Below are 23,905 nucleotides of genomic sequence, written 5' to 3' on the forward strand. Positions count from 1 at the left end.
GACTGAAAGGAAATGGTCACTAATTCTATATAAGCTCATCAGAGTGGCACAGAACACTGCTGCACCAAGATATCTTGTAGAATTATATTCTGTGGAATCAGAAGTTAGGACATAACTAACTCATTGTCATCTTCTCGCTGGACAGCTGGAAATAACTTCAGCGGTAAACAAGTGGACTTCCAGATTGGACTAGAAGTCCTGATCTTTAGAATAAAAAATTCAAGGAGTTCCATTACCAGGTCACCCACATCTTTACTCAATCTGCACTGTGTGAGTCCAGACTGAAAACTCACCTAAGCCGTGGGCAGTTTTGTCCCAGGGCATTCAAGATGGCATCTGTAATGTTAGAGCAGCCTGAGGCACACAAGGATTGTAATTTATGGCATCCTCTGCATATTGTTATGAGACCATCATCTGTGATTTGCTACAAGAAAAAACAAAACATCAGAACCATTAGTAGCGATGACTGAGATCCAATGCATTGCCCAATTCTACGTTTTGAGACAAGCAAGGAGGTATTCAGCTTAGAGTGATGAAGGAAAAGTTACGCTTATCAGCCAAGAAATGTGTTCAAATATTTTTACGTGATAGCTGAAACAGCACAAGGCACTCTGATATGGCTTATAAATAGTCTGCAGCTGATTCCACAGGCATGCAAATATTTTAGGGGATGGCACTACAGAATCTGCTGCCTAACACCACAGCACTCTCAACTTCCTCAGCAATGCCGACAAAGTAATTCTGGCTGAAAGATTAATTAGGAAAGTCTGTTAGAGGTCACAACATCCCCACAATTTAGTTTTACAAACAACTTTTTAAAACTCAATCTACTGCCTTGGTGCCCAAGAGATAAATGCCAAGAAACAGGTCTGAATCCCTGTCAAATTCAGCACCCGTGTAACTTCACTGAGTTCAATGGAGCTGCATCCCCTTTGGCCAGGGATACATTTGGACCTCGGTCTAAATCCAGGAACCAGTTTGGGATGGCAACATTTGAGGCAGAATCTGTCAGGAGAGTGACATGCTGGTTGACAGTAGCAACATTAACAAAGTTCTGGAGCTCAGTTTAGCCCTGCCAGCTAGAGGACAGAGTATGATGGCAAGACCAAGGTATACTGTGGGAGTAGATAAAGAAAGGAGGAGATGAGATGAGTCAGTATAAAGACACAGGAACAACCTGGGCCTCACTGGATTTTGTCACCTGGCTAGAGTCGATTTCCCTTGTGGAAAGCACCAGCCTGGCGACTGGCAGTAGCTCTTTTGGACCAACTGCTGAAGTGAGAAAAAAAGGTTGGGGGGGGGGGGGGAGAACCCCTCTACAAAGGGTTAAATTAAAGGTGAGTGAGAACCTTACTTAGTTTTCCTTTCACCTCCTTCTAAAAGTTGCATCTTCCAGATCCCAGGTACCCAATGTCAACAGTGAAAAGTTATTGACGACACCATCCCCATGCCAATCATGTATACATCTCCCTTCAGAGTGTAACCACTCCTCCTTAAAACACACTATTGAGTGAGGCACAGATCTACAAATCTCCAAGCCCCTTCCAACTCTGGGGACAGTCTTAATGCTGCCATGTCAGAAGAGCTGGATGATATACACGAAGAACCCCTCCCAGTTCCTTTTTTGGCTTAAAAGTACATTTTTGGCACTGTTAATGGTTGGTTCAGTGTCTTTTTTTAGAGGGCAAATATGCTGCTTGATTCAGTTTTAAAGGCTACTGTAAAAGTTTGGATGCAAACAAACTTACATTCCAGCCCAAAGGAAAGCATTTTTCCAGCTAGCTCTGCAAACGTGCTTAGAAGCCCCATGGGAAGGGCAAAGAGACACAAACGGAAGCTAACAAGGCTATTTTGGAGGCGTGTATGACTCTACCAAATGCTACCACAAGAAAAAAAAGCCAAAAAATATTTTTATACATTTATTTTTAGAACTTGCCAAAGTACAATTTTCCAGTCTGGGAAAATGACGATGTTCAAGGGTGGAGTAAGTCTTATTCAATCCTGTTTAGTGATGCCCTTTATAGCTACATTGCATGTAATATAGGAATCACAGGAAAGATTACTTACTAAGCAGGTTTGCAGGTTTAAAGTCACTAGTTCAGGACAGTGTGCTCCAATGTATTTGAGAGCTTCATCCTCAAGCTAGAAAAAAAAATGTACAGACTGAAACAATGTGTTACATTCAAAGTGGTCTCTACATGAAAATATGAGTTATCACTCTCTGAATTGTCACTGCGGGGGGGGGGGGGGAAGCCACTCAGTTCTCAAAATGTGTATAATGGCAATAAGCAGGCATTATACAGTCTATCTTCCGCTGTCTCTGAGATTGAGAGTCTACAGATTTGCAAGGTTAGTTTATTGTAGGGCTGTCAAACAATAAAAAAATTGTGATTAATTGCGTGATTAATCACGCTGTTCAACAATAATAGAATACCATTTAAATATTTTTGGATGTTTTCTACATTTTCAAATATATTGATTTCAGTTACAACACAGAATACAAAGTGTACAGGGCTCATTTGATATTTATTTTTGATTACAAATAGTTGCACTGTAAAAAACAAAAGAAATAGTATTTCAATTCTCTTTATCATGAAAGTGCAACTTACAAATGTAGATTTTTGTTGTTGTTACATAACTGCACTCAAAAACAGAACAATGTAAAACTTTAGAGCCTGCAAGTCCACTCAGTCCTACGTCTTGTTAAGCCAATAGCTCAGACAAACAAGGCTGTTTACAAATGCAGGAGATAATGCTGCTGGCTTCTTGTTTACAATGTCACCTGAAAGTGAGAACAGGCGTTTGCATGGCACTGTTATAGCCGGCTATGCAAGATATTTACGTGCCAGATGCGCTAAAGAGTCATATGTCCCTTCATGCTTCAACCATCATTCCAGAGAACATGCATCCAAGCTGATGACGGGTTCTGCTCGATAACAATCCAAAACAGTGCGGACGGACATATGTTCATTTTCATCATCTGAGAGAGATGCCATGAGCAGAAGGTTGATTTTCCTTTTTGGTGGTTTGGGTTTTGTAGTTTCTGCATGGGAGTGTTGCTCTGAAAGCATGCTCCACACCTCATCCCTCTCAGATTTTAGAAGACACTTCAGATTCTTAAATTTTGGGTTGAGTGCTGTAGCTATCTTTAGAAATCTCACATTGGTATCTTCTTTGCATTTTCTCAAATAAATAAAAAAATCTGCAGTGAAAGGGTTGTTAAAATGAGCAAAGTCTTCTGGGTCATCATCCGAGACGGCTATAACATGAAATATACGGCAGAATGCCGGTAAAACAGAACAGGAGACATACAGTTCTCCCCCATGGAGCTCAATCACAAATTTAATCTACACATTTTTTTAACGAGCATCATCAGCATGGAAGCATGTCCTCTGGAACAGTGGGCAAAGCATAAAGGGGCATACAAATGTTTAGCATATCTGGCATGTAAATACCTTCCAATGCCAGCTACAAAAGTGCCATGTGAAGGCTTGTTCTCACTTTCAGGTGACACTGTAAACAAGAAGTGGGCAGCATTATCTCCTGTAAATGTAAACAAACTTGTCTGAGAAATTGGCTGAAAAAGAAGGAGGACTGAGTGGACTTGTAGGAGCTGAAGTTTTACACTGTTCTGTTTTTGAGTGCAGTTATGTAACAAAAAAAAAATCTACATTTGTAAGTTGCACTTTCATGATAAAGAGATTGCACTACAGTACTTAGGTGAATACTATTTCTTTTATCATTTTTACAGTGCAACTATTTGTAATCAAAAATAAATATCAAATGAGCACTGTACACTTTGCATTCTGTATTGTAATTGAAATGTTTTGAAAAACATTCAAAAATATTTAATACATTTCAATTGGTATTCTATTGTTTGGCAGTGCCATTAATACTGCGATTAATCAAAAGCCCTAATTTACTGATTTCAATAAATTATGCTCTGGTCAAAAATACATGATTAACAGACAGAATAGGAACTGAAATTACTATCTTTTAATTTTGATAAATTTTGTTTCTAATAAATTAATGCTTCATAGGCCTCCTCTATATCACCATTTTCCTTCCTCTATACCACTTTAGCTGCTAACAGAAAGCCATTGCCAGCCTTACATCCCTGAGAACAGATGGCAAATAATTGATAACAAGGATGTATTCCCATCAATATTTCACTAAAGTCCATAAATAACCAGAAGTTGGAGCTGTTTTTCAGTGATCTGAATTCTGAAAATAGGCTTAGATTGTTAAACCTCTTACCAGTCATGTATATGTCTCCTAGGCTATTAAAAACAACAGTAACATAAGCTTAGGAAACTACTGGCAATGGTCCTAATATTTGGGCTTGTTTTGCAGAGTGATATATGTACTATTGCTTTGCTTAACATACGAAAAATTTATCACTTTCTACACCCATGTACAGTGGGACTAATCTTTTGGAAAGTAAATGTTATTGAAGTTTACATGTCAACAGCAGGTAAAATACTAATTCCGTTTCAGAGAAACAAAGAACTAAAACCAACACCCCAAACCTCCCACATCACAATTTCAAGATTTGGGCAAAAGCAAACCAAGTACATCCAAGAAGATGGCTTACAAATTTAATCCTTAGGTTTTAATTATGTAGATTTCCTGGAACCACAGGTTGGAAATACAGCAGGGACAACTCAGCACTTCACGTTCCCAAGACAGAAACGCTGAGTTCTATGTAGTTTACTGCATGTTGCTCTTTCAGTCTTTCCTGCCTGATCTGCATGTGCATTGAAGATCCCATGGCTACTTCTTATTTTTTTTAAAAAAAATAAGGAGTAAGGGGATTTGTTCTCATGTTCTTGGGCAAAATTTCTCTTGCCTTCACTGTTCTTCAGCAAGCGGGGTGCCAGTTTTCTGCCAAACTACAATTCTCTCAGCCCAGAATTGGTAGCTAAAGTAATTCCTATACTTACGAACACTTTGGGATTCTTATGTTCTTGGGATGAAATATTGTATCAGGTTCTACAGCGTCATTCTGATTTAGCCAGGAGCACGTCTGTCTGCACAACAAATCATACTTTCCAGTCCTACGTCGGAACTTGGTTCATATCCAACGCTACAACCAAGAGTACTAGAGAAGGTACTACACTGTCTGAAGCATGGTCATCTTTTGGAGGACATTAAAATGGGGTCCCTTGGCTTGTTCTGGCTAGCAAGCATTAGGACCTGTAACCTGGGTACGAACCCCTCTCTCACTAAAAGAGATTCTAATACTCAAGGTAGATATCAGCTATTGCAACTAACATCTGCCTAAATAAAGTCACAGTACTATCCATATTTAACATATTAAGTTCTTAAATACCTAGAATATGAAAAGAGTTACGCAAATTTCATTCTAGTTTGAAGCGTGGGTACTTTCATGGCCCAGCATGTAAAACAGGAAGGTTAAAGAAAATGAACTCCAAACAACAAAAGGTAATGGAAATTTCAGCCTTAAAAGCTAATGCACAATTTTTATTCTAAAGTGTCAGGGTTGAAGATCCATCCATGTAGTATCTTCAGAACCTATTATATCTTGGCCTAGACACAGTCCAAAGAGCAACATGGCCAGTACTACAAGTGGAATCCAATTCTTCCTGGTACAGGGGGTGGGGGGAAGGAGGGGGCACATGACCTTCCATGTGACTTCGCCTCACCCCCAGCCTGGGGCCCCCACGCTCTCCCTGTCCCCTCCCCATGAACTCTGTCCTCCTCCCGCTGCGCCTTCAGAAACAAGCACCCAGGACCTGTACCACCCCAGCCCTCCCACGCAGGGTCTCCTCCATCTGTACAGCAGCCAGCCCCGCCGGATGACAGGGCTGGGGGGGGGGGGAGGTGTTTGGGGGCAGTACCACAGCCACCCGGTTGCCCCACATTCTGCTTCTTTCCCCTCTGCAGTTCCTGGGAGAGCCCTGAACTCCAGGGCTCTCCCGGGAACCGCAGTGGCGAAAGGAGCAGAATGCTGGCAGGTCCTTCGTTCAAGGGCTGGGGGTGGTACGGCTGCATGTGTGGGAGCGGCCGAGCGGCCCCCCCGTTCTGCTGCTCCTCTTTCCGGTACGCTGTACCGGCTACAAATACCTTGCTGGTACAGCGTACTGGACCGTACCACTGCTGAACATGGCACATCTCTGAAAGGATGGTACTAAGTGTTTAATTTGCTGTAGGAAAACCTTTGAAACAAACAATTACAGTCCAATTCTACATCAGCCAGCTGGAAGATTCCACTCAGTCAGGAACTTTTATCATGTGATTCCAGATGCGACTATAGCCAGGCTTTCTACTACTGTCTGACCCTTTTAAAAAGGATTAAAATAAGTCTAAGGACATAGCCAGGATATTTTATATATTATTAAAAAGAATGTTAATGCGAGTGTCATTTTGCTTACTACATCCTCTGAAAAGGAGATTCCACTACTAGATAGTTTTCATTATTCAGTGTTCAGCTCCTCATGCTGGGCTCAAAGCTAGTAAAGAGAGTTTCAATAAAGCACTTAATGTCTAGTTGGTAGATCTTGAATAGTTATTTCAATAAGGTAACGTTTGGAAATACAAGCCCTACAATACTTTACACTCATTGCTGTAACTGGCGTTGAATGCATAAAGGCACTTGTTGTAGTTAGTGTAATGCGTATGGTCTCCATAGTCATACCTGGGTGCAGCCCTTCAGAAACAGGGCTTTGAGTCCTCCACAGCCTCTCACCAGAGCCTGGATGCCGTCCTTAGTCACTTGGTCGCACCAGGAGATATTCAGCTGTTCCAGCAGTGGGCATCCCTCACTTGGGAGGTAAAAGGAAAAGTGGGTGGAAACATAAGAAATCAAGCTTCAAGCCAGATTACAGGAAATTCCAATTTCTGGACTTCAACTGAGCACAGGAAGCAACATGCACACCCCACACCCACATGGAACATTCATTTATTAAACAAAGATCCCCAGAGGAGAGCCGCTCTCCAGTGGTAGGCTCGGAAACCAGTAATTCAATAATTGTGGCACTCTGAAAAAAGAGGGTTGATCTACTGCATCCAGAGTCGGCCATAGGGCTGCGTCCCACTCCCTTGTCCAGAGACTGGGCTTATTCACAGTGTTATTGGTTGAGAGGCCTAGATACAGCCAAACCAACATTAAATCAGAATCAAAAGGGCTTCATTTCTGAAACATGGCCTCTGATTTTCCAGACACAAAGTTGTGCTTGAAAATAACTGCTTGCCCAAACAGAATGTACACATTCGATTTGCAGTCAGCATTTACATGTCTGTCTACCTATCAACTGTGATTGCAAATAACTGCAGGTACAAAACTGACCCTATAAAATTGGAGGCCAGATTGAAGCCCCTTTTTAAAAATAAAAAAAATTTAAAAAACCAGGCTCCAATTTCTGAAAGCTAGCTACAAAACCAAACCTCTCCCCATTCCTGTACTCTGATTCCTTTGATATCTCAATGCAGCCTCTTCACTATTTTGTTTTCCTTCAGATTAGCCTTTCTATATTTTTATCCTTTTTAGATATATGAATTTGTCATTATTTAAAACCCACTTTACTCAAGTTTTTTTTGTTTTGTTTTTTTAATAATTTAGGCTTCACTCCCAACCTTCATCTTCAGGGGTCTCTTTTGCCTCCTTTTTTGTGTCCCAATCTCTTGTCACCATTGCCTGTCATTCCCTTCCATTTCTAGATTACTTGGCAATTACATTTAGTAGGGTTAAGTAGTTACCATGTCACCTAATCAGTTTAAGACAAGTAATCATGTGCCAGTCTTTATTTTGCAACTACAGGACACTTGCTATCTATGCAATGGGAGTTGTGTAATTCAAAAGTCAACTATTAACAAAAAGGTATTTACAAGGCATGTTAATTAAAAACTAAAAACACTCTGCCCCCTGCTCAAAAAATAAACAAACATTGAAACCTCAGTGCAATCCAATTATGCTACTGCTGCTAATCATTATCAGGACAAGGCATCTTCTAGTTAATTCCTGTCTGTTTGCAGACCAGGAGGCATTACCCAGCAGAGCTCAGCATTCACGTATTAGGTTTGGACTGCAATGCTAGTAACCTATTCACTCATTTCAAACTCCAAGAGGGGAGTTCAGAGAATAGGGGACATGGTGGAGCAAGCTATTTTGAATTAAACTGGTGCACAGGATCTCAATGCTGTCAGTTCCTACCTCAGTGCTTTTAGAGACAGGTTGGTTATGGAAGTGCAGGAAGCCAAATCAAGATGCCTGAGTTTAGAGCAGAACTTACTAAGGCTGGTACATGTCCTGAAAGAGAATATATATATATATAAAAAAATACTTCAGACAGACAACACATTTATCCATCAAAGACGTACACAGAAATGATAATGTATATTTTTCCATCACACGCTATGTGCACAAGTATATTCACATAAGCCCCGACTTAAAAAATAAAAGGATGGAGAATACTACATGGAGCAGGTATTGGAGGTGAACTGGTGGGAGAGAGGATAGAGGAAATGCTCTAAGCAGTCCATACGTATGTGAAGAGGATAGCGATTTTCTTCAAATTTTGAATCATTCAGCTTTCATTCAGGGATTAATTTGCTCAAAACCCAATGCTGAAGACCGTTCTATAGGATATTTCTAACATCTGCTACCAAAGGGGCCAAAATAACTCTTAGATCTGTACCCCCTACCCTATTTTCCCAGCTTGCTGCTCAAGGCTGTTTTGATAGTACTGAGAAACCTCTGAAAATGAGCAAGGAAAAGTACCAAGTATCACATGACTAAGGGCACATACTGCACACTAGCAACAGGAGCTGAGTGCTGGTAGCAGTCTAGAGTAGATGGAGCACATCTGAGGGGCTTGCTGTTTAGCTGGGACTTCAAACTCCCCGACACCAACGGCAGTGATTTCACCTGCCTAAGGATTCGTTTCTGAGGGAATAGCAACAAACTATGATTTTGTGCAGCAAGTGCCAACTGTAGGCAACTATGTACTGGGGAAAACCAGCGGCTTCTTTTATCAAAGCCTTCAAAATGATTATTCAACTAGTACAGTGTAGAAAGACCCACAAGTGCCTGAAATATACTGCGAGTGACAGCCAGCAATACCCCTTAAAAAAATAATCGTTGTAGTGAGGCCAGTTTGGAGGCCAGCTGAGAAACCCAGATGCCATCGCCAACCCAGCTATCTAGCTCCAATGGGCTGGCAGAAGTGCAGAGGTAGAGAGTCTGATCCTGCAAGACGCGGAGCATTCTGGCCTGGAAAATAAAGATGAACTATGGTTTTGAGTCACAGGACTATATTAAGGTTATAAAATAAAATGACTAGCAATACAAAAAGAAGTACTTCCACCTGCTAATTAATAACTCATCTCTACACATCTTTGCTGGCTATTGTTAGTTTTTGCAGGATGTGTTATCTCCAGTGGAAGGCCACATGAGATATGAACAATGACTAGGCTGCATTGTCTGCCCCCAGAAATATGAATTGTTTTTAAAAGCTATTGTAACACTGATGCTTAGACATTAACAGACAACAAAAATTCAACAACATGAAGTGAGGCTATTTCTTAACAATAGTTGCTACTTATATCAGAAAAATACCTAAAAAATCTTCTTTTTAAGGGTTCCTTCAGTTGGCAGATCTTATTTGTCCAAGGACACAATCTGATTTAGTGGATTTCACCACTATTCGTCTAAGAAGAGTATTTTAGGCCATCACACTTTCATTCTGAGACTGATCTATACTTTTAGATGAAGAATCTATAGGTAATCAATGCAGAAAGAGCATACATGTAACATGGTTCTTTCTGATCTCATTCCCTCATGTACTGCTACTGTAGGAAACATAAGAATCTTACAATTTTGTAAGTGATGTTATTTTAAGGAGTTACAAAAAGCACTTAAGCAGGAAAACAGCAAAGTGGCAGAGAAACTAGATAAAACTTTGATACATGCCTATTTCAAGGCAATCCCGGTGCAAACTAAAGCATAGATGACCAGCTGTCCATGGGAAAAATCTCAAATCTATGTGGAGTTGATGGAAAAGCAGAAGAACTCCCCTAGCTCTTAACAGTCTGTGCTCGGCAATGTGGAAGTACGGCTTGACGTGCGTCACCACAACTGAGACACATTTTACTGATGACGACATCTGTGGTCCCTGGATATTAACCAAATTACATCCATCCATACTCATAGCATTTATTAAAGAAAGTTAGCATTTAAGTACAGGAGGGTTAACTCTTGCCAACTCTTTTAGGAAGGTTCCTTTGCAAAGACATACACCCCCCGTAACTTCTTCCTGGTCAGGGCTAGCATAGGTAAGGATATGTGGGGAACTTCCTTTCCTCGCCCTCTCAGCAAAACCTTCAAAGAGAGAGATCCCTTTCCACCAAGACAGGCAGTCCTCTTCATACTCAGGTTCCCTCTGAGACCTTCTCCTTTCATCACAGAAATGAGAAGACCAAAGCCTCAGAGTGAAGCTACCCCCTACCATCAGCATGAAAAAGGGGGAAAAAAAACTGTACACATTGTAATTTAACAGACAGAATCACTCAAAGGAGAATCGGAACTCGAAGTATACAAGAGGTGGCAGATGAGCACAAGAACCATAAACTAAGCAACTGCAGCTGCTCAATGTGCAGAGAAATTGCAGTCTCCATAAATTCTGACCTGGGAGAACAAGGCTTTTTTGTTCCATTACAGAGTGAGCCTTACTGTTCTGAAGTGGACACTTTAGCAGCCTTTTCTGCATCTGAAAACATGAGTCATACCTGCCTAAAGAATTATTTCCTCAGCTATATTTTCCCCTTAACGTCAACAACCTAATATGATCATCTGCCTTGAAATAACAAGTGAGCCATTCGATGTAAGAGGTTTCCTGATGTCTTCAAATTTTTATCAGACCATAACAAGTCATTCATCTGGAAGTAGACCACTTACTCATACCACATTTAGAAAACAAACAGTACTAAGATAATTGGGTGGGACAACAGAGGAGAATTTGGAACCACTGCCTTCCATTCAGTTGAGACAGAATTCGTGTATGTTAATAATTACAAAGGTTAATATTCCAACATTCCCCCTAATAAACATGTTACTTACGTATCTGTGATCTTGGTGCAGCCATTTAGGTTCAATACTTCAATATTTCTGCAATTCTGTGCAAATGTCCTTCGTTAGAAAAAAAGATAAAAAACGCACTACTTTTCAGACAATGTGTTTCCAGATGCTTTACCCTAATACTACAGAAATAATTAAACAAAAAAACAGGTACTATTTATCTTGGGCTAACTGTTGATCCTCCCCACCAGCCTTTTACAGGTGAGCATCTCTCAAGGACATCGAATCAAACAGGCTACTGAATGCTGGGCTTAGAGGGCAACGCAGAGCAACGATGAGCTGTTACCCATATCTGGTCTTTGGAGTTCTCTCAGCCCGAGAGCAAGGGACAGAGGTTCAGGTTTCCAGTGCCAATTCCCCCAATATTGCAATACCATCATTTGACTCTATGCTGCTATTTTTTAGGAAGGGCTAGGGAGAAAGGCTCATATTTCAAACACACAAAGAATGATACGCATATTGTTCATCATTTACTTAAGCAATTATTTTTGGATGCATATTGTTATTGGTCTCACTCTAGCATGTTCAGGAGTGAATGCACCATTCCAGTCCTCTATGGGGGGGAAGGAGAACTATTCTTTGCTTCACAGTTAAGAGTAGAAGAAGCCATACCACTACCTTAATGCGTTGTCTCCCACGCCTAGACACCCACGCAGGCTTAGCTTTCGCAAGAAACCCCCACATCTTTTAGAAATATTCTCCACTACTCGCCCCTGTAAAAAGACAGGAAAAGAATTCCACTGATATCACTTCTTAGTTGCCACAGTCTCTTCTTTAAAGTTAAATTTACAACTTTGTAGATTAAAAACAGTCTGTATATTATTCCAGGCATAAAGGCCCTGAGCAAACACAAATTACCATCAAGGTACCAATATAAAACTGAAGGAGACCGATTCAACTTCTAAAAATGGACAAGGAACAATTACCCAAAACCAAAGGAAGAAAGCCGAGGCTAAGCAGTAGAAAAATCCTCAACAGTCAGAGCTACTAGGCCGTGCAAGAGGTTACCCAAGGATGGCTGAAGTATCATTACTGAAGAAATACAACAAATCACAGAAACAACACGTGACAAGGATTTCCAATAGGCATGTGTGGTCATGAAAGATGTCAAGATTTTTGTTTTGGGTGACAGAGTGGAGATGAATAGTGTAGGGGAGTTCTCTTCTCTCACGGAGGAAGCATTTCAATTTTCCTCTCAAAGACATCTGGAGAAATGCAGTTTAATGTCATATTTTACATATGAGAGCGAGAGAGAGAGAGAAGGAGAATATCTCCCCAGAGACCCCAGGACAAATTTGAATTTTCCACAACTTTAGATGATGAAATGGTAGAGAGACCGAGGAGAGGAGAGAAAGACTATACAACTCTATCAGCACAAAAGTTTCAGTGTCCAGTAATATTTTATTCTCCTCCTCTGATCATTGGAGAATGGAAACGTCAATCACGTTCAAGTGTTAACTACTAAGAGTTTGTATTAAGAAATTTTTAATCCCTCCCAAACCAAAAATTTATGTGCGCAGTAGGGTAGCTACAAAGTATTAGCAAGCTCTAAAAGGGCTATCAATCTGCTGAACCCCCTCATTTACCTTCCTTAAAACCTACTCTCTGAAATACACTACTCTTGGAATGCCAACTGCAGCTAGGATGTGCTGCCAAAGTGTTGCAATGGCTGAAAGGGATAAAGGAAGGTAAATCCCATGCTGATTAGAGGCCTGGTCTACATTGGGGGGAAGGGGGAGAGAATCTAAGTTATGCAACTTCAGCCACTTGAATAACGTAGCTGAAGTTGATGTACTTAGATTGACTTACAGTGGTGTCTTCATGCGGTGAGTGGACTGCTGCTGCTCCCCCGTCAACTCCGCCTGCGCCTCTCGCAGCAGTGGAGTACAGGAGTTGACAGGAGCGCGCTTGGGGGTCAATTTATTGCGTCTAGGCTAGACGCAATAAATCGACCTCCGCTGGATCGATTGCTGCCCGCCGATCCGGTGGGTAGTGTAGACATACCCTTAGAAAAGGAAGGTTACAGAATTTTAAACCACGCATGTGTTTGTATAGGCCCTCAGTGGCCTCACCATAGCTGTGAATATGTTTGGGATTGCAGAGGATTCAAATATATTTTAAAGAAAACGTAAAAGCTGCAAGTTTATCTTTCTTAAAGCATACAACATTTAGGACTTAGACAGCTTGAGAATGTCTTTTTAGGTTAAGGAACAGCAGCATTTTGGAGCATCTTGTATTAAAATATAAGCCAATGCTAGTGCACAAATACATATTTAGTACACAGATGAGTAAGAGAATGGGGGGACTTTAAAGCCATGTAAAACTGCTCAAGAAGGGAAAAGCCTAGTTTAAAATTCACAGCATTACTCTCTCCTTCTTACACCGTCTAGATAAAGCACCATGGCTGAAAAGTTCTTTCCTTATTTTCTGCTCCTACCTTGGATCAGGGAACTCCAATGACCTCCCTGCACCTGTGTTAAAGTGAAGTCTTATCCCAGCAGAGAACTTTAGGAATGCTCTTACTAGTTTTACTTTCTCCCTTAATCAACAGACACATGTCTCAAGAAAGACTTGCTGTAGAGAGCAGAACCACATTTGCTTCCCTCCTTCAAATATTCAGGGCACTTGCCAAACACCATGAGCCTTTAGACCAGATTTTTCAGGTAAACAATTTGCCATATCAGAGGCCAGTTCCTTTACGTCTATATGAGATGCTTAGACATGTCTGGCAGAGAGAGTACTTTAACGCTTCTGTCCACAAAGGCTGTGTAACTTGCAGCTTCCACCAGGACATCAAACAAGCCATTCTTATGTTTTTCAGTTTGTGTTGATCTACAATGCTGCTCTCCTCTCCCCATCTCCAAAAAAATAATTTTTAAAATGAGAATGTAACAATCTGATAAGGGTTTTAGTTTAGTTTGTTTCTGAAAATTCAGCCAGGAAGCATATAGGGACTTTAGTTTCCAGAACGGTATGACAACGTGAGGCACAAAGTTATCATTTCCTACATGGACTCCATAGTTCACTTCTAACAGATTTATCCAAAGTTACAAAAAGGCCTTCCCACAGAGGTACATCTTTTAGAACTAACTCAGAACTGGAAACCTCTGGCATCTTCCAGATTTGTGTTTCCATTTCCAACAAAGGAAAACAGACACTAGAGACAGATAGAAATTTAGTGTCTTAATTATATAAGTCCAAGTATACTAGATAAAAGCCATACTTGATTATATTGAGTTGAAGAGAAAAATCTAGACCAATACCCACCAGCAATATCTTTCAGCAAAAGCACATATTTACTCCAGTTATTTCTACTCTCTCAGTAAACAAAAAACTGCTTCTTTCAAATAAGTGTACATGTACACACACAAATACCATTCACTCCTGGTACAGTTAAATAGTTCTGTCCATTTTCAAAAGCTGAATGAATTGCCAAGACTATAAAGGCTCCCTGAAGCTAAGAAGAACTGAAATTAATTATTTCTATCTCCAGGGAAGGTGGAAAGGGTTATGCTGGGGGTCTTAATCTATTCCATACTGTAATTATGTTTTTAAACAAGAAAAATGGGTTTGTATGTCACTTAATTATACCTCAATATCCCTCTGGAAATCAAACAGGTCAATTCGCTGCCAGTTACTGCCATCCAGGGCCAGAACATTCCATGCCTTTATTGGGGAAAAAAATGTCAGTGCATGATTAATATGAAAAAAAATGCCAGTGGGAATCTAGTTACAATTTGTTCCTTTTAGAAACAACACTGTATCTCAAGTGAAAAAGCACCAAATAAATGACTGCAACAGATGAAAAACCCTTAGGTCAGCAATATCCTCAGTTCAGATAAGACTTACCACACCTACACAGTGAGCTCTTAATTCCTCATATATCACTGAACACTTAGGTAGGCAAGTCCAAGGTATCGCTGAGATTATCCGCACACAAACGATATTTCCATTTATGGGCCACACACTGGACTTTTTATTTTGTATTTTAGAAAAGAGCTTTCCAATTGGAGAACATATACAGGGGTGACTTATGGATCCCAAAGCATTTTACAAACATTAAACCTCTTAATATCCGTGCAAGGCAGAGGAGTATCATGTTCTACATTTCACAGAGGGGAAAAGAGGCAGAGGCTAGCAGGTTGATTTCGGAGTCATGGAGCATCCACTGATTCCACTGATAGCAGTGCAAGCTGTAGATACTCAGCACCTCTAAAAAATATCAGGTCACAGGTGACTTGACAAAGGTCACAGTGAGTCAGTGGCATAGCCAGGAACAGGCCTGGACCGCCTGACGGCTAGTCCCTCTGCCTTAAACAATAGACCACTCCCTCACTATATCTTTTTCTGGAACTTCTGCTTCCTCAGTGAAGCTGTGTTCAATCACCAGCTGTCCAAGTTCCCTGATTTCCCATCCTTTCCTTCTACTCAATTCTTCAGTCACTTCACAGTGCTGGATTTGTGACAGCTGAATCCCGAGAAACTAACCAAGGGTCACACACACTGGATGACATCACTGTAGCATCAAGCAGAAGGTGAAGCGGGGGATGTGAAAAAGGAAACAAACACCAGTCTCCACATACAAGCAACAGCAGTAAAGAAGAATGCTGAAGAGTCACAAGCAAAGATAGTTTGCTCATGTGAGCTCCAGCATGAAAGTTACAAGTCACTAAGAGTCTCACATATGTATATCTGTGATTTCTGAAGTGACCTGGAGGATGGATATAAACAAATCCAATCAGTGTACAATGGACGGCGTTTAGAATTTTTGCTTGGCACCAATTTTGTGCTATTTAACCACAAAAAAAAGCTAAAAGGGATTATTACAGAGCCAGCTTAAAACGTGAAAAACAAGAATACTCAGAATGAAGGGAGCGAGTCTGTCCCTAATTCACATAGGTATTAAATAGGCCCCAGAACAGATGCTATACATCATACATGCTACAATGTCCAATAACAAAGAGGTAGGTCAAAGATGGAACCTTAACTTAGCCTTTCCTCACCTCTGCACATTTAAAATCAGATGCTTCTTTTTTTTGAGGTTCTGGCTTATTTTTAGATCAGGAATCAAACTTTAGCAACTGAGACTATTTGTCGAGCATACATTGTTTTCAGCCAGCTAAGTTACTTACCTGTAACCAGAGTATTTCAAGATGAGCCTCTGCATATTCACATTTGTGGGATCAAGGTACCTGCACTGCAAACTTCCAGAACCTTTTGGAAAGCAGCCTCCATTGGGGCCACTCATCTTTCTCCCCCCCTCCAGGGTTCCAAGGATTTGAAAGGGGGAGTGGCCCTAACCTCCTGCCCCTCCACCAGCACCACTAATTCAGGAATTCCTAACCTGAGACTCGAAGGTGGGCAGGTAGTGTGACTATGTAGAGGCTCATCTTGAAGATCTCTGGTTACAGATAAGCAACCTTCATTTCTTCTTCAAGTGGCCTCTGCATAGTCCCACTTGTGGGAGTTTAGCAAGCAGTACAACCCCCAGGAAAGGAGGCTGCGGAGTTATAGGTAAACAAGGAATGCAGAACTGCCAAACAAGCATCAGCTCTGGATGCCAGGGCAGGAGAAGCAACCAATCTTGCTCCCCCAAAACAAGTCTAAATGAGGGAACATTTTTGCTAAACGCATGTATAGTTCCAGTATCGGTAATGCAACATGATGCCATGAAGACACAGCGACGGCATGCCAAGGACACTCCCTTTGTCCAGGATGAGGAGTGATAATTCCAGGAAGATGAAGCCCTGTGAAGTCATAATTGTGAAACAGATGAGCAACCTTTGGACCATGACAGACTGGCTCCTAGACTGTCAATTCTTTTTCCTCCAAGGGACTGGGAAACATGTAGATAAGCTGTGGCCTGATACAATAACAAGTTCCTCTGAATATGCAGATGTAGGATACATTCAGGGAGGCAGGTAAAGGAGGCCCAGAACAAAGACATTCTAGCAGTCTGAAAGAGGTGGAAATCTCAGACGACATCTTAGACTGTTGTCTACACACAGACAGATATCCAACCATTCACAGCGAGTAGTCATGACAGCCGGCATTTAATGGAACACTTTCTGCCAGAGCATGGCCAAATGATAGGGCACATTTTACTGAGAGAGGTATTCTTTTACTCTAGTCAAAGCTGTGTGTAAAGGGACAGATACAGGACTATGGCACAGAAGGGTGCTATTACTAGTACCCTTCAGAAAATAGGAGAGTTCTGTTTCTGGAACCCAGAGGTGAACACGATGAATCTTAGGGAGTTAGCACAGCCAGACAGCATTTTGCCCCGTGCAACACAGTCCTATTGTCCACATTATACAATAGGTGTCAAGTCTCTTTCACATTGTGGCCAGGAAACAAATCTCACACACCACTAAGTGTAGGTGATGGAAGTCTCAACCCTTATGTGCAGCTTTTCCTTCCAAGATGAGAGGAATCAAAGCTATGTTTACTGAGAATTCCAAAAGTGCTGAGTCAACTGCTTCATTAGATTCCAAGTCTATTTCTTCCAAGGAAAGCTTGGTAATGCTAAGGATGGGCACCCCTATGTGTTTCTAGAACCCATACAAGGGGCTAAAAAAAGGACACTACCCAATACTATATGCTGCGTACTCCATGGTGGAACCGGAAGCAGACCTGAAAAGTCTCCTTTCTGGCTTAGAACTGAAGGTAGGTAGCCCAGAGCCCAATAATGTTCTAACAGAATTTCCTCCTATAAGAGCTCAGACACATGGATCCAACCAAATATTATGATGTCAGCTTCAAGAAATATCACAATCCCTCACAAAAAGCTCTTAATGTAAAATAGGACCTACAGTGCACTGCATCTTATTTGCTGACCCTTGGCAATGCGCCTTTTAAAACAAGTATCTCTTTTTTTGCCTTTGAATTCACGGGTTGCAAAGTGACTCAGTCAATAGGCCATCCTTTCCGGAGCCTCAGATGGATCCTGGGACACTGCATCCTGTTCCTCGTATACAGGCTGTGTTGCAAAGAAATCTCTGGATCCGTGAATCTCAGAATCGATAGAACTGTGATGGGTATAGCACCCTCACAACCTAAGGGAGCCTCTGAGCCTGGCATCAGTTCTTAGCCTGTCAGATTCTTGTAAATTCTCTAAGTTCTTGGAAAGCTGAACCGGCCTTTAGGAATGGGCTGGGAGCCCAAGAGAACCTCAACAGTCCCTACCCAGAACCAAGGGGAACTGACAATTCCACAACTAAGTAAATTGGCTTATACAACGTCTCATAGTAAAAAAGTTTAAGAACAGACCAATCCTCCTTTTCTCACCTCCAGGGTAAGGGTCTGACAGATGGAGCATTGAGAGGGGAAAACCTTCACCCAGGTAAGCAGTGCATCCAACAAGTGCATCTGAAGACGACTGAACAGGAAGCACAATGTGAAAATACTATGCTGTAACAGAGACCCCCCATTCCAGACCTGATTAGAAGCTTGCAATGCATTTCCCCTTTCTAGTTTGTGAGGGCCTCCAAACTGATCTGCTTGCTTTTGCCACTATGTTGGGCACAGAATCAGTCAGGCAAGCAGTTCTGCAAGGATTGTGGTGGTGTAACACCAGAGTCCAATGACCTGGGCAGATCTGGGGCCTCAGTGGTACAGAATTCTTAGACAAGTGACTCAGCAGTAACAGATGTCAGCTCCCCATGCTGGCTAGATCCCAGGTAATCAGACCCCTTCTCGGCAACTGTGCTCAGCAGTCCTTCATGTGTGACTGCTCCATCTGGATTCAAGTTCTGGCCCTACCTCCATTTGGATCCAAAGCCAAACATGGCTTTTTTTTTCCAGGGTGGGTGGGGGTAATTCTAGATCTGTGCTCTGTTTGAATTCAGGTTTTGCAGCTCCCAGATCCATAGTAGGCCACCAGATCTGGATCAAGATTTTACAGCTCTGGATACATGCTAAGCCACCAGATCTTGGTTTTGCAGGCCTAGATCCACACTAGGCTGCTGGACCTGAGCTCTACGGATCCAGATCCATTGGAAATTGAATCCAACAGCCAGAGAGCCAATTTCGGCACAGCTAGGTATCCAGGTCAACCTGGACAGACGCAGAGACTTTTATAGTGACCAGCCTGAGATGCCTCCCATGTGCATGGGTGCGAGAGACAGCCAAACCCATTCCTGCAAGACAATCATTGAAGCTGACTGCGAACTTATTCAGTGTCAGCTTAGCTGACTGGAGGAACCTCCCCACTGTGAGCAGGCCCAATCTGCTCCTGTGTCCAGACAAAGCCCATGCTCGACAGGCATTTCCTCATGTCTTTTAAAAGAAAAACCTAGCTAAAGGATAACTCAGTACAAACAAAATTTGCCTCAAAAAGGTAGAAAGAGAAAAAAGAAAAACACTGACAGGAAAAGTGTCGAGGACACCGTGCGATCTGAGCTTGCTGCATCTTTGGCATTTAGAAAGGGACTGAGGGGTAGTTGGGGCCACTCCCCCTTTCATACTCCCAGAACTCATTAGGATGGGGGCATGAGACGAGTGGCCTCAATGGACACTGCTTTCTGGAAGCTTGTGGCACAGGTGCCTTGATCCTACAAGTGGGAATATGCAGAGGCCACTCAAAGAACAATGGACTAACACACAGAGACTATATATTTAAGGTTCAAATTGTTAACTATATCTCCATGGGGAGGACTCCTAAAAACCTAGGTGCATTCTATATGCTAAGAGGACCCTTATTGGAAGCGGGGGGGGGGGGGGCGGGGGGGAGGGAGAGGAGGACGACTATATAAATGTGCCCAGTACCTACAGTGCAAAGGTTTGATGTGTGTGACCCCACTGCTCCTCATGCTGTTCATAACTCTCTCATTGTTATCTTGTGCTCCCCACTTTCATTTGTTGCATCTGCCTGTTATCTAATCTTATACTTTGACTGAAAGCTCTTCAGCACAAAAAGCATCTTTGTGTAATGTGTTTTTACCATGTATAGCACAATAGGACCCTGAACCCAACTAGGGCTCTTGGGTGATACTGCAATATAAATTAGTAAGTGTAAGGATGGCTGGGACTAAGCAGGTTTCAATAGCTAGGGAGGGAAAGAAGGGGAAACAGGGAGAGTTTATAATTAATACATTGACGGTTAGCTTCCTTATACTATTTGCCACATCTATAATATTTTGAGACCAGATTTCCATGATAAGGTCAGTGCAGGTAGATGTAGTTGGGAACCTGTATTGGAAGTCTCTGCATCTCAAAGATTACCTCAGAATGATGGAAAAACTCCATCATATTTGGAACAAACTATCACTGCCAAGAGAAGCACCTTCCTGCTTTGAAAGGACTGAGAGTATGCACTGTGGGGAGAGACTAATTTCCTACAGGCCATTAAGTGAAAAGATTCAATCAACACTAAAAATTAAACTTCTCAGAAAAAAGAATTAAGAAATTTCAGGGAGTTTTGGGCATTTCTCCTTAGTAAGTCCAATCCACTTTCATAAAAGGTTCTTCCACTATAAAGCTATTTGATATGTCAAGTTAGTGTCTCCCAAGTTCCAAAACTTCATCACTTATCAGTATTTCTCCACAAACTGGGGTTAGGGGAGCAGAAAGGGGGTGAGGATGACATTGCAACCTTGCTGAAGCCCTAAAGCTTCCTATTATCTCCTTGCTCTTCTTACACACACACACACACACACACACACACACACACACACACACCCCCGTCCCTAGAGTCATGCCAGTCATGATTTTCACAGGAGTGCATTTCCTCTTCTCCTTACTTTTACCCTGATGGTTTCTGCATGGACTTGCAATGCTGAGAAAGAGGCATCATTGCTAGAAGATAGGTCTGGAGTCAGGGCTGAGGGTAACTGTACCAAATAAGCATGATATGCCAAGACAAGCACTTCCTGTGTATTCACCATGGCTATGAAGGCCTTAATACACACTGTAGGTTTGGTCTCAGTGCCACTTTTGATTTAGCTGGCATTGGTGGTGCTGGGCAATGAGACTGAGGAGATGTAGACCTTGAGGCGGATATAAAAGGTGGTGCCAAGGCCGGAGCAGCAAAATGAGTCTTGGATCCTCTGCAGAGGTCTTTGGCGTAGAGACTGGTTTCAGTACCCTCAATAAGCCCAGAGTATCCGGTGTAGGCATAGAGAAGCCAGATGAGTCCACAGCTCGAAGCTTCTCTCTTCTAGTGCAAGGAGTGATGATGGCATGGCAAATTGCACACTGGGTTACCAGAGAGTCTCACGCAGACAGAGAAGGCACTGGCCTCAGGAGTCAGTCTCTAGTATGACTGCCAAGTGCATTTCTTGAAGCCCTTATGAGGGTCGGTGTCCTAATATGGCCCAGGTGAGGGGCCCAAGGTTACAAGGACAAGATGTGTAAGCTAAACTATCCTATGCTACTCTAACCACAAGAAAAATAAGCTAGACCAAGGCCACAAAGTAAGTTCTGTTTACACTAGGCTGCACAGGAACTGAGGCAGGTGCAGGGAGGAGAGGGGGGGCATGCCCGTAGAGTAGGGCAAGTGTGACTTTGCATGAGATCTCTCCCATTTCCCCTGGGGACAAGGTTTTATAAAGCAGTTCCACAGCTCTATGGCAGAGATGCCATATTCCACAAGCGGGAATACACAGAGACCTCCAAAGAAGAATCCATTGTTAAAGTTTCACCTCATTAATAAAATGCACTTTGCAAAACATTTCTGTAGCACCGTGACCGCTTTTGTTCACTTTAAAAAGTGATTTTTTCAAGAGAAGAAACTGACAGGCTTTTAAAAATATGTATTACTTACCCTGTGAGTGAGAACAAGTAATTGGAGGCCTGTAGCTTGTGTTTATTAAATGCAAAAAGGTACATTAAAGTAATGATATGATTGCAGTTTTAAATACATAAGTCATAAAATATAAAGTTACGTTCTCACAACACCTGTAACTCTGCCTTCATTCTATTCATAATACCCAATCACACAAGTCATGCACTGAAGTTACCATTACAGTATGATGAAATACTGCATATTGCATGCACAAGGAGGTAGAGTTTACAGTAGCTGATGGAACCATAATGGTATTAATGGAGTTGTCCGATTTCTGTGCATTTAAAATCTCAATTGTGATATTGCTTTTATGTCCTGTTTTTCATTTAATTACTCCCCCCCAAACCAGGAAAATATGAAGTGGAAAAGAAATGTACCAGTGGACTTAATTCATGGTACAGAGTCAGACAATGCACGTTGTAATGTGTGATCCAGTGAGAGTACTACACATTTGCGTACAGGCTAGACTGAGCAATATTTTCACATTAAAAGAAGGCTGCATGTCATCTGTCTTTCTGAGCTCCAATGTGTTCACAGGTGCCCAGTGAAAAGGCAAGGGTGTGACAAAATGGGAATAATAGATAAGATGGGTAAATGCCTTTGGAAGCCTATGTGAGCCAGTTAATAGCCAGAGTTGCTCCTTTGAGAAAATGAAGTCATCCTTAGCATAAAAATCTAGTAGGATCCAAACACATGATTATGACCATCGTGTCTAGGGGCTGGGTGGTGTCTTCAATTGCAAATAAAAGCAATTTATGATATCATTTTTGTATTATTGAGGGCTACCATTAAGAAAAGCAAGTCCATGGACAGCGTATCATCAAGTGGACCCAAAACTATTCAGCTTTCTCCTACAGAGTCAGTGGATACTGGGATCGGCCAATAAGGTAATTCCAATATACTGGTGACTCCACAGACAAGGATTTTTATATAAGCATTTAGAACTAGATGATTCATTACGGTAATTTTTCTGTGAACAAGATATGTGTCTTATTAGATGATAGCAAGATAAAAAGCAGAAATTCTGGACAAGAGTCCATAAAACAAGTCTAGTAGCTCCGGTTGAATTGGCATTCGAGTTAGTGGAAGTTTCACACCCATTTTCCCTCAAGGAGTCTCGAGTTGAACTATGTTTGCTGAGTTGCATGAAGTTACGAACTACTTTACTACTTAAACACTGAATGAAATACTCCGGACTCCTTCCATCTATATTTCCATCAGCTACATTGGAGCAGAAGGATAACTGTTCATTGGGTTCTCTTTGTTGCGTTAAAGTTTAATTCATGAACATGGTACATCTGCATTCAAAGCCCAGATATTAGCACAACTCATTTAAAAACATCATTCAGCTAAAGTGAATTGAACATTTTCCCCTGTTTAAAGCAGCCCTTCTGTACCCCATCTAAAAACTCTTCAGAAAACATGTTTTTTAAAGTATTGATGTAGCTGACTTTTCTTCTTCAATAGGTCCTTAGCTGCCACCAAAGGGATATAGCTAGACATTCAAACCCACAAACTGCTGTGGGAAATACCAGAAACTCCTGGCATCACTAGATTAACTATAGAGAAAGAGGAATATGTATAAATAGCTGAGACATTCTTTGAACAGAGTTTGCTGGCATGTTCTTCCCAATCTGAGATAAAGAGGGCAATCTGGAAATGTCAGAGTCAGAAGAAGAAGAATAGTGCTGATAGATTTTAACTGATACATAAAGATTCTTACCCTGGAAACCTGAGCACAACGACACAGAGTGACCACATCCAGAAAAGAGAATATTCTGTAAAGAAAACAAAGAGAAACTTTATTTATAAAAAGGTATTTTGGTTATTTGCATCTAAAAATAAAAAAAGTGGAAAGCTTAAAAAAAAGCTTGAAGATAGAGAACTTCTTTGTAATGCAGATGAAAGCTTGACTGCAAATAAAAGTGCAGAACAAGCAGTTAACAAATGAAAGCAGAGTCCCAGATATTGGACTGCTATGAAATATTTAATCTTGTACCTTGTAGTATTTGCTGACAGAGTAAACT

At 41.5% G+C, this 23,905-nt stretch overlaps 1 protein-coding gene across 12 annotated transcripts in view; it reads right to left on the reverse strand.

Annotated features, from left to right (window-relative positions):
- The window catches only part of FBXL20 (F-box and leucine rich repeat protein 20), a 69,947-nt gene that overhangs the window by 9,364 nt on the left and 36,678 nt on the right, over positions 1 to 23,905 (reverse strand). For 10 of the 12 annotated variants that reach the window (XR_012156388.1, XR_012156389.1, XM_073325968.1 and 7 more), the window contains 8 exons: positions 23,602 to 23,656; positions 14,687 to 14,761; positions 11,714 to 11,808; positions 11,078 to 11,146; positions 8,174 to 8,269; positions 6,659 to 6,785; positions 2,068 to 2,142; positions 294 to 424 (listed from right to left, as the gene is read on the reverse strand). Coding sequence is in view for 10 of the 12 variants with exons in the window: in XM_073325968.1 (XP_073182069.1) it covers positions 294 to 424; positions 2,068 to 2,142; positions 6,659 to 6,785; positions 8,174 to 8,269; positions 11,078 to 11,146; positions 11,714 to 11,808; positions 14,687 to 14,761; positions 23,602 to 23,656 (723 nt within the window). In the remaining 2 variants the exon portion in view is untranslated. The remainder of the gene's footprint in view (positions 1 to 293; positions 425 to 2,067; positions 2,143 to 6,658; positions 6,786 to 8,173; positions 8,270 to 11,077; positions 11,147 to 11,713; positions 11,809 to 14,686; positions 14,762 to 23,601; positions 23,657 to 23,905) is intronic. The other 2 variants (XM_073325969.1, XM_073325976.1) reach the window with 2 other exon arrangements.

The sequence above is a fragment of the Lepidochelys kempii genome, chromosome 27, assembly GCF_965140265.1.
Source record: "Lepidochelys kempii isolate rLepKem1 chromosome 27, rLepKem1.hap2, whole genome shotgun sequence".
In the NCBI taxonomy this organism is placed as follows: Eukaryota; Metazoa; Chordata; order Testudines; family Cheloniidae; genus Lepidochelys; species Lepidochelys kempii.